Source organism: Siphateles boraxobius, unplaced genomic scaffold, assembly GCF_051911475.1.
Source record: "Siphateles boraxobius isolate OS27281-9 unplaced genomic scaffold, OSU_SipBor_1 20, whole genome shotgun sequence".
In the NCBI taxonomy this organism is placed as follows: Eukaryota; Metazoa; Chordata; class Actinopteri; order Cypriniformes; family Leuciscidae; genus Siphateles; species Siphateles boraxobius.
In genome coordinates this window covers 5383594-5395596 of record NW_027508811.1, presented here as the reverse complement: position 1 = coordinate 5395596, position 12003 = coordinate 5383594, and the positions used below count along the sequence as shown (strand labels likewise).

The following is a 12003-nucleotide window of genomic DNA, read 5'->3' as shown; positions in this document are numbered from 1 at the left end:
CACACGTATTCAAAAAAAGATCTGCCAAAGACATACATATAAATATTATATATTCAATCTACATAATTTGGCTTCATTAGCTGGACAAAATCAGAGCAATAAGTAATATAACGCATGTAGCAAAGTGGTTGTTCAGGTTGGCGAACCTGTGCCAAGGTGATAAAAACCAAAGGATTTCTTGATTCTCTTAGGAATACGTGTTGGCATTCAAATGAAGTCATAATGTACGCGTTACATCAAAGTCACCATGCAAATTAATTTCCTTCACACCTCCCCCTTCATTGACTAGACTTGATAGAGCCAAGATAGGATAGTGACAATAATTGAAAAATTAATTAGTGACAAGATGACAAAAATGCTTGAAAAAAAATCAAAAGGGAAAAAAAAGAGAATATAGATGGCAAGTAAATGTTATACATTATATTTAAGTCAATGCTTATATAACCTTTATCCAAGTTTATATATGACACTTTACGCAACTGCTCTAAAAATGTATGATAGTTAATAGCATGACAACTTTTAATCGCAAAATCTTTTAAAGTGAACATGGAACAGTAAGCCATTTTACTTCCATAAAGTGGATTTATAGGTGAAACAGGAATTTCAAGGAGACCTAAATGAGTGTTTGCAAGCAGAATCTAATTTATTAATTATTAACTAACCTTCATTCTTTTTAACTGCGTTACCAAACTGGCAAGATTTAAATGTACAACTATTTGCCCCCACACTGACATCAAAAGGAAAGAAAATTAGTTTCAGATGCAGAAAAAACATTCTGATGAAAGCCAGGAAAATGTATTATAGAAGTAAACAGGGTCAATTTTGATTTCATGACTTTGAACACTTTTGAGAAAATGCAACCTATTCGAATGATTTCAGATAAATGTGGTGCAACAGGGTGAATATTGAAGTTCGCAAAGAGTTGAATTCGATCTGGCATCATTTGACACTCTAGAATCTCTTACTAATGCCACTCTTACTCCAACAGAGAGAACCGCCACCTCTGGATATGTCAGTGTGTGGGAAGACAGCTGTTTATGATTTGAAGTATTTAGTGTTTGAAACAAAATGTGAGTTTTAGAAACTTAAAAAATAGCTGCACTAGTATTGAACTACTGCAAAGGCTATTCAAGTTTTTTTTTTAGGTTTTTGTCACATTTTAGTCTTTCACTCACTCTTAAAACAATTTTGTGCAATTTTGAAACATCAATGAAGTGATTCTGAGGCAAAACTCAACAAACCTTCATGGGGCGGAGAGCAGAGCCCACTTTACTGCAGCAGTTCCTCTCTGCAATCTCCAGATGACGGCCCCGCCGATGAAGCATCTGTAGTTTGGCTTCAAGATCCTCGAGGTTCCTCCGGTCTCTCATAGAGAGAGGGCGCCCATCGGCACACTGAAGAGTAAAGTACAAAACAGATTATTGCATAAAAGTACATTTTTTACACTGGATTATATTGTTTTTAAAATGAGAGTGTTTTGTTTCAAATTCAAGAAGTCTCTAGAATTTTGATGGCTTGATTTTTTAGGCAGACAATAAATTATCATAGAAAGCTGATATTGGCCCTAGCCATTGTTTATCCGTTTTTGCATTCATGCATTTGATGATGTAATTAAAGTGCCCCTATTATGCCTTTTTTAATATTACCTTTCATGCAGTGTGTAATATAGCTGTTTGTGAATGTGAGAGGTCTGCAAAGATCTTAAAGATCAAAGTGCACGACAAATAAAGTTATTGTCTCCTAAAAGAAAGAAAGAATTGATTCTGAAATGCCGAAATGAGTCGTCAATAATTTCAGTCTCACTTCATGTTACAAACCTACATAACAATATAATATAATTTGCATAATGCAGCCTATGCTCTTTACTGCCGGCCCTCGAACAACATCTACTGTGACCCGCCCTCCAACTCTGTAGTTGTAGCAGAGGCCTGAAAGAGTTTGATTTGTGTTGTCGACATTTTCAGCCCTGCAAATGCACTTAGCATGCACTTCAAAAGGATGAGGACACTTGCTGGAATTGATATGGACAAGCTGACGCCATGTGTTCGTGTCACTGTATATCAAGCGCTGAGAATTTCGTTTCTGATGCGTGTTGTAAGCGGTCGACCAATCAGAGCAGAGGAGGCTCTCGGAAAGGAGGGGTTTAGAAAGACTGAATCTTCGAACAGACCGTTTTTAGATTGAGAAATTAGGTGATGTGAAATGTATATTATGAGAAAATTAAAGTGTTTTTTGACCTTGGATGCATGTAAAACTGTTGTATGAGACCTCTAAAAATTAGGAACCTTTAAAATAGCATAATTTGGCCACTTTAAATGATCTTCCATAATCTGTAACAGTTTTGCTTGTAAGAGAACCTTCATGTAGTCTGGGTCATTTTTTTCTTTTTTGTGAAGTTCAGTTTATGGTTTATGAGGATGATGAGGGGCGTCCAAAAATCTAACCATGCAGAAATTGATGTTTCAAAATTGCACAAAATTGTTTTAAGGGTGAGTGAAAGACTAAAATGTGACAAAAACCTCAAAAAATCAAATGCTGATAACTGTAACAATGATTTTTTACAGCGTCAGCTTGCCTCTAGCAATTAAGCCTATTGATTTTGCAATCCTAACTACACTACTCTTCAAAAGTCTAGGGTCTGTAAGGTGTTTTAATACAGTTAAAAAGTCTCTTAATCATATATACAGTGCCTTTTGAAAGTATTTAACCCCCTTCATTTTTTTGCTACCTTATGTTAATCTATTTTATATGACTTTTTTCACATCAATCTACACTCCATACACCATAAGGACAAAGCAAAAAAACAGATTGGTGACAACTTTGCAAATTTATCAGAAAAGAAAAATGTACATAAGTACATTGTTGATGCAACAAGCTTTGCACATCTGCATTTGGCAATTGTCTGCCATTCTTCACCTCGAATCGTCTCAAGATCTGTCAGGTGGACAGACATTTTCAGGTTTTTCTACAGAGATGTTCGATTGGGTTAGGTTTTCTGGACTAGGTTTTCATTAAGGCTATCTATATAGTCCCCGTGTCCTTGCCACTGGAAAACACCCCCACAACATGATGCTGCCACCATCACAATTTACGGTTGGGATTGTATTGTGCAGGAGATGAGCAGTGCATGATGAGCAGTGCTGGATTTTCGTCCATATTGCGCCAGAAGCCTACCACACACCAGCTTACTGGTGGAGAGGAGAGAGTGATGAATATGTGAATGTAAATGAGGATGATTAGGAGGCCATGATGATGGACAGAGGCCAATTTTGGCCAAGATGCCAAAGTTGCACCCCTAACTCTTTTTTCAAAGGACATCATGGAATTTTTTATGACCACAGAGGACCCCGGTTTAACGTCTCATCTTAAGGACGGTGCTTTTTGACAGTATAGTGTTCCCATGACTATGCTGGGGCGTTAGGACCCACACAGACCACAGGGTGAGCACCTCCTGCTGACCTCACTAATCCCTCTTCCAGCAGCAGCCTAGTTCTCCCAGGAGGTTTCCCATCCAGGTACTAACCAGACTCAACCCTGCTTAGCTTCAGTGGGCAACCAAGCTGCAGTGATGTTTGTCCATCTCCATTTATGATCATGAAGCTCGACTAGAGTGACCATCAGCATTTTGGTCACCACTCTAACCAAGGCGCTTCTCCATTGATTGCTCAGTTTGGCCAGGAAGCCAGCTCTAGGAAGAGTCCTGGTTCTTCCAATCTTATTGAGGCTATATGCTTCTGCGAACCTTCTATGCAGCATGCACATTTTTTTGTTGTCTTCCCCAGATCTGTGTCTTGACACAATCCTGTCTCTGACCCGGGCGCCTAACACCGCCGCCATGGGCCGTGACATCCCCTGCTATGAATCACGAGGGCTCTAAAGGCCGGAACATGTCCCGAATACCAAGCGCTCCTCATAAAAGAGGAATCTGCTCTACAGGCAGTTATTTTAACCCCATGACTTGGTTTTTACTTGACCTTTTATTGAGAGGTGTGTGCCTGAATTTGCCACAGGTTAACTCCACTCGGAGTGTATAAACATCTGCAAGTTAAATGGGAATGATCCGGAGTTAAATTTCAAGTGTATTTATACAGTGTAATTATTGTAGTTTTTTATTTTTTTTAAAATTTGCTAAAATGTCACAAACCTGTTTTGTTTTAGATTTTTTTGCTTTGTTATTGTGGTGTATGGAGTGTAGATTGATGTGAAAGTAGATTGTGTTTAAAGTAGTTTAACATAAGGCAGCAACATTACAAAATGAAAACAAAATAAAGAGGTACTAATACTTCTCAAGGCAGTTTATAATGATCAATTGCATTCTTTATTTGCGTCTCTTGACAATCCTCAGACCAATTTTGGGACAAGACCTGAAGGACAGTGGCTCATCCTAAATAAAGGATGATCTGATCGGAATTCAGTTCACACACACACAGACCTTGGCTTTGAGCTTGTCTATTTGGTGCTCCACATCCTCCATGTCTTCGGTGTTCTCCAGCCGCTCGTACAGGACGCTGCGCGTGCCTTTAATCAGGTTCAGCGGCAAGACTGACATCCCGTACGCCTGACGGAGAAAGAAACAGCTTTAAAGACCAATAATACACCACTCACAATCATTGGGGAAAGTGTCATCACAATTTCATCAAGAGTCCCACCGATAGCCCCTGTGAAATGAAAAATAAATCCATACATTATGGCACTTGATAAAAGAGCGCTTTCTAAATGGTGTCATTCAGAAGCCCACTGAATCCATGTATGTGTTTTCTGTGCAATGAGGGTGAATAGGAGGAGATGAGAGGGAGAAAAGAGTGTGAGAGTGTGTGTTTGGATGCAGCAACCATTTTAAAGATTCACGCATTGATTTCCACCAATGCACAGCTTAACAGTGCCCCCATGTGACGACACTCAGCCGGAGCTCACGTACATGTTCACAATGCATCAGAGAAGAAATATCGGAGCTCATGTAGCGAAATATGATCAAACCTTGGACTTTCTGAGAGCTGAGCTCATCGATGAGTTTTTCCCCCTTTCTCTGCATTAGGAAGCGCAGGTCTTATGCAGTGAGCAGAGAAAGGCTGGGGTCAGAAGCCCGCTAGTCTTCACAATATGGGCTTTTGTGAACTTTAATTAAAAATGAAGACCTTCTTTAATACACTCCTAGTGGCAAATCAATACAGGCAGAGAATAAGAGAGACCAGGTTTTGCGTGCACACACACCTCGAGAAAAAAAAAAAAAAACCTCATGCACTCTCACTCGTGGGGTTCTGCCATTTTCAAAAGCTTTCATATCAAAATGCTGACAAAAGTCAGCAGCACAATTAGATCTCCAGAAGGCGGCTTAAACACTGGTGACCTTTTTATCTCCTCTGCCGAAGATGCTTTTAAAGCAGAGAAATTGGTGCTCTGTATAACTCGTTGTCGCGGGCACCTAACACCGCCGGCATGGGCCGTGACACCCCCTGCTATGAATCACGAGGGCTCTAAAGGCCGGACCATGTCCCGAATACCAAGCGCTCCTCATAAAAGAGGAATCTGTCCTGCATCCCCTGGTGAGACGTCTCCTCCTCCTTTGCCTCCTCTTTCACATTCTTTCCTGCCCTCCTCGCCCCTGCAGTCCGTCAAGCGTGAGAAAAATAAAAGAGACACTCCAAACAAAAACAGGTGTGTTCTGTGCTGATTGGAAAAGAAGACCTGAGGCACGAGAGAGAGAGAGACAGTATGATAGTTTGAGAAGGAGAGAGTAAGAGAAAATATGTAAAGATGTAAGATGAAGGGATCGCGGTTGTCAGCTGGGAGATCGGAGGAGAGAGGGATGAAAGTGGGGATTGGAGAGAGAGAGAGAGAGAGAGAGAGAGAGAGAGAGAGAGAGAGAGAGAGAGAGAGAGAGAGAGAGAGAGAGAGAGAGAGAAAAGTGTAGGCGTACACCCTCTTATACAAGGATGCTTTTGTTCGACAGCCTACATGGGGGAAAATGTGCGCTCTGCCACAAAACTATGAGTTTCCTCTGACTTTCCTTATACTTTTCAATGTTGCAGATATTGGGGGGGAATAAATTATGTGAAATTTTTCCAAGCAGACTAATATACTCCTCTGAACTCTTTATCAGGGTTTCCACATTTTTTGACTAATGAATTGAGGACTTCTCTAAGACCTTTCTAATTGTTTAAAAAAAAAATCATTGTTTCAGTAAAATTTTCCAATGAACCATTCAAAATTGTTTGTTTGTTTTTTTCAATAATAATAATAAAAAAATCACAATAGAAATTTGGATTAAAAAAAAACAGCTCACAAATTGAACATCACAAGTTTGATTAAAACATTTTTAAGACATTTTATATAAAAAACAGTTTTTATATTCACTTAATAATGTCCATGACTAGTAAGCATTTACTTACTAATTATGGTGGCTTTTTAGAAGCATGTTAAAAAAATTAAATAAAATAAAATTTACATTTTAAACTTTAAACTCTGTTTTGAAAAGAATTTCATAATAGGCCTTTTTGAAAATAAATTCAAAAGAATTAAGTCATAACATTGTGAGAGGTTAAGTAATAAATGTAGCATTATGATAATAAAATAATGATTTTGTATGAAAAAAAAAACATTTTAGAATTCCAGGATTTCCATGACACTTTTATCATTTTGAGGAATCTAACAGTAACTTTGTGTTCAAAGTCATTCAAAGTAACATCCAATTCATGTTTTCTTCTTGTCAATGGACAATAATTCCTGTCTCCAAGAAAAAAAATCTGCTCACAAAAATAATGAAATAAATGTTATAATCAGAGCATCCACTAAAGTAACATGCACCATTAAACTACCAAAAGATCAATCTTGGATTATTGTATTAAAACACTATCTTACTCAGTGTCCAATGCTATAAGGAGGACACATAGACTAACTAAAACGTTCACACAGATGTACAGAGAGTTCGCAACAACCAATGGTCTTCTGCCAGATGGTGTCCCTGTGTTTCTTCTGTCCTTTGTAGTCTCTAAATTAAATTCAAACGTGTTACACTGCTGGAAATGAGGGGCTAATTTTATTTGCTGTTGCTTTGGAAAATATAAATCTGTCAATTTACACCACTCAGGCAGATGTGGAACACATTGTGTGTGGAAGAAACACATGTGTGTCACTTGTCATGGTGAAAACTAAATTAATATAATATTGAAAATGTTTTATAAAACACATACTATAGCTCTGGTTCTGTGTGCTGATTGATCTATACAATGTTTCAGCTAAAATGCTTAGAAAAACAGTACAGTTAGTGTGCAACTCCCATAGCACTGTTAGCTGTGAACTGTCAACTTTCTTAAAGATTTGTAATGAAATTGTAAACAATAACAGAATGGATTAGGTATAAATGTCATTATTTATTACTTTATTGATGGATGGATGGATGGATGGATGGATGGATGGATGGACGGACGGACGGATGGACGGATGGGTGGATGGGTGGGTAGATGGGTGGATGGATGGATGGATGGATGGATGGATGGATGGGTGGATGGGTGGATGGGTGGATGGGTGGATGGGTGGATGGGTGGATAGATGGGTGGATGGATGGATGGATGGATGGATGTTCCTTCATTGAAGTCAATACATACTATGAAACTGAGATAAGCAGCCAAAGTATAATCATATGCCGAAAACCAATCAACAAACAAACTTTAAAAAAAAGAAATAAAAAGTATGTTGTGTCTCAAGAATTTTATGAATAGGACTGAGATATGGAAAAATAAACTCTGTATAGAAGACAGGAGAGAAATGAGAGCTAAGAAAATTTAAATTGTGGGATTTTGTTGTTGAAATGGCCCCTCGGATGCACCCGGGATGGTGGGAAGGAGGGAGAGGCTCTCTTGCCAGTTGCAGGTCATTTTTGCAGCACCGTGATTAAATCAGTGGAAATTAATGCGGTCACTCTCTCGTTGGGAATCAGCATCTTTGGACCGCAGATTTAAGAGGGAGAGGAACCCTCCAGGGCTGAACATCAGCACGCCAGCCAGACTTTTAAATCACCACTGTGTCAGGCAGCACAGGGACCGAGTCGGTCCACGGTCAAGCAGACAGATCAAAGAGCCATGATATACGCTCATATACATATGCAAGTATTACATGCACATTAAAAAGTCAGCGGGTCAATAATTTTTATTGTAACGTCACACCAGCAGCAAAATGAGCTTGATATAAGACCTCAGCATCTGTATTAGCCAATGAAGGATGTTAAATGGGTTCAAGTGACAATGCAAGTGCCGTTTTTGATGTCTAAAACCACTCAAGCACAGGAACCGGTTTAGACTTTGGGAGGTCAGGAATCGTTTTAAGCAGAAGTGGGCTTGATCAAGCATAAAACACACTTTTGCACCTCGTAACGTTGAGGGTGATAAAGGCTTCTTGAAACGGCAACTTCAAGCAGGAGAAAGAACCGTCTACGAGTTCATAAAGGTGTCACACAAAAGAACTCTTTCAAACGATAAACACAGATGAGGTGCCGATGAGTTCAAGGTGAAGTAACTGGTGATCACGAATGGGAAAAGTTTAAAATAAAGTGTCAAGAACTGACGGTACACACAATAGTAGTGATGTGAAAGATGTGAAAAATCATAGGCAGAAGGTTTACAAGAAGTGTCCAAATGCTTGAATTCACTGTTCTGAGGATTAAAACAAAAATATGAAACAAACAACATTTACCTAGAAGGAGTTTTTCTGTATTTTTCTGAATAAACAATTCACCCCCAAACAGCCTGAAACTTTTGGAACTCCATGCTGTCGCACTTAAAGAGTACGATTAAAACTCCCAGCATGATTGTTTTTGAGAGCTAGCCATCCAAGCATTGGATAGGTAAAGTTAGCTTCGCCTGCCCTGACCATATGGTACTTCAGAGGCTTATTAACAAGCCGAGGCTCCTGTTTGTATGTGCTTAGGTTGAATATTAATTTCCCAGCAGCTCAGCAAAGTGTGATGTTGGCCAAAAACAGCAAGTGCTGAAGGTTTGAACTGCTTGCTTTAGCGTTTAGTTGAAGCGCAGCCGGCCGTGGTGTTGTCATTACGAGTTTACATCCCGGCCAGCCATATGAATTAAGAGCAAGTGGCCACCTTGGCTCAAAGTGCAGTGATAAATTAACCTGCCCACTCTGGACAACACTGCTGCTGCATACGGCGCCCATCACTTAGATTCCATTAGGTTAATCATGCATAATAATAACACATAGGCCAATATGATAAATCACCCATGGCCTTGGAAACTTGAGGAGGATGGGATTGGGGAGAATGGGTGATTCGGCATCTTTCTTGAGGGTTGGTGTAGAAGGGGAGGAGAGCCGAGAAAAGAAACAATAGGAAAGAGACAGTGCAATAAGAACAGCCTGAGCGAGTGAACCCTGCTGTTTGACAAGGAATCTTTGATTGATTCTGAGTTTCTGTACCACAACCAAGAAGATCAAAAACAAGAACGCACTAGGAGACTTTCTTTCTCCATAAGCCTCTCCTCAAGATTCTGACAACACAAGGTCAGACAGGGGAACATTATCATCCACAGAGCGTTCTGAAAATTGTCAAACCTTTTAATACAAGCACTTTGAAAGCCCTAATTATGAGAAAAACAGTGCAGCAACTTTGTATCTCAATAGTGAACTACATACAGATATTTCTGGTAACACTTTAGTTTAGGGTGCGATTCTCACTATTAACTAGTTGCTTATTAGCATACATAATACTAGGATTTTAGCTGTTTATTGGTATTTATTACACGGCTCTGTGGAATACTTGATTCTGATTGGTCAATCGAGGAATCCTAACACAGGCTCATCCGGGTTTCCGAAGTCAGCAGCGCTATATGCTTGCTAGGAATTTTTATACAAACACAGCTGTTGCCATTTTGCGACTATTGCTTTGTACATGGTTGTTTCATCTCAAATCAATATATCTGATCCCCCTAATTATTTATGGGGTGAAATGTCATGTAATAAGTGGTATGACTTTACTGTATCCTTTAAACATCCATCTGGTTTGAACTTGCGCTAGCAAGTGCTCTCTCTGCGGAAGCTTTGCGTTTAAAAACCTAATTAAATATTTAGACTTTAAATATAAATTTAGAATTAAATATTTTGTATCTAATTATTTACTTATGTGGCAAGTATCTGTGTAATAAGCAGGATAATGTACATCCAGACGGTTCTTATCTCAGAATAAACCGGTGTTCTTTCTGAAATAACCAGCTGGATTTACATTATCCCTTACTTATAAAGCACATATTAATGCCTTATTCTGCATGACGATATTCCAGATCCCTTAATCCAACCTAATACCTATACTTAACAACTACCTTACTAACTATTAATAAGCAGTAATTAAGAGGTTATTCAGGCAAAAGTCATAGGTAATATTTAGTATTGGACTCTAATCTATAGTGTTACCAAATATTTATATGAATATATATATTTTTTAAATTGTGTGCCACATTCAAAGATATTCCACCTCATTTTTTTCAATCCCTGATAAAGCATAGATTCTCATATCCCGGTTACTCATGATGCTGGTGATGAAAAATGGATGACATTAACAAGTGTTACAGTACAATCAATTTATCTTATCCGAATAGAACAGCTAAAGTATGCTGAAGGAATCAGAATACGGGCGTTTATTAATGGCCTTCAGGCTCAGATATATAAATAGGCGAGAGATAACAGAGCATATACATCACACTGACGTCTCAGGCACACGTCCACACACATTGGTGAAAAATGACAGTGTGTCATTTTGAGCGATTGCAGGCCAAAACTCAAGAATCACAAAACATTTCTAATGTTGAGGGGTCGCTTCATCATCCAGGATGACTACAATCAAAGACAGGCGGCTTTTCTAACATACGAGAAACCTACACGTGAAGACATATCCGGGGTCCACCATCAACAACCTCTTCAGCGGAAGTATTCTTTTCACATCTATAAAATGCAATAATCAGTGTCTACTAGTAGTTGTCATTACATTGTTTAAAGATTGCTGTTTGTTTGAGCTTCCCAATCAACCTGACACTGCAACATTGGTACAACCAATGGTGTGAGTTAGAGGTGGGATTATCTGTTTATTCAAACTATGATGAATGGAGCAGGTTTTGGGAAAGTGTTATTTTTTTTGTGCAATTTTCCAATGTGGTGACACAAGTGCTACAGAAAATAAACACTTCAACCTGTAAAACTGTAGATAATAACAGAATGAAATTGTGACGACACACAGAAACATCCTTTTTATGTCTAAAAGTGCTTTCCTACGAAAGTCTCTTCCCACAACCCACGTAAGCACATGCAAATCGATGGGGCACAAGTAACCACCCACCTCAACTAATCCTCTGTTGGCCACTTACCGTGTATGTGATCACTGCCAGCATGCCAATCAAGGTGAGCGAGCTGATGGAGAACGACAGGGCGGCCAGGCCATCTGCAAGACAGAGGGGAAATTTATTTATGACATGGGCCAAATGCAGAGCTCTGTTAAGTTTTGGTCATACGCCAGATATTTAAAGCAGTTCTTGCCCCCAGGGAAATTTCTCATCTTCTCTCCACTCTCACTATCATTTCTCTCAACCTGCTCTTACCCTGAAATAGTTACTGAAAGGTCAGCTAAGTTTTTGCCCTCTAAATTTTAAGTCACAATGACATGTTGAAAATATAAAGGACATTCAGTGAAGTAATTCAATTTTATTTAGTAGTCGATATCAATACCAGTAAAATTCCACGATTCTTGATATTACAGCAAACCTAATATGCTACTGAGCATACTTTATTTAAAATTAAAAAATTAATACAAAAATGTTATTTTATAAAACTTAAATTCTATATTTTTAAAGTTTAAGCTTTAAGTAAATTTGATCAAATTAAGTAAAAACTGCTATAATAAAAGGTTAAGAATCTGTAATAAGACCGAATAAATACACAAATGACAAGAAATGCAAGAAATAAAAAAGTAAGGCTGTAAGTTAACAGAATTGTCAAGTGTTTAAGTAAACA

At 38.6% G+C, this 12003-nt stretch overlaps 1 protein-coding gene across 1 annotated transcript in view; it reads right to left on the bottom strand.

Moving 5' to 3' along the window:
• The window catches only part of lmbrd1 (LMBR1 domain containing 1), a 99077-nt gene that overhangs the window by 42347 nt on the left and 44727 nt on the right, over nucleotides 1-12003 (bottom strand). The window contains exons 7-9 of the mRNA XM_077236474.1: nucleotides 11361-11434; nucleotides 4433-4558; nucleotides 1242-1394 (exon numbers count right to left, since the gene is read on the bottom strand). Coding sequence (XP_077092589.1) covers nucleotides 1242-1394; nucleotides 4433-4558; nucleotides 11361-11434 — 353 coding nt within the window. The remainder of the gene's footprint in view (nucleotides 1-1241; nucleotides 1395-4432; nucleotides 4559-11360; nucleotides 11435-12003) is intronic.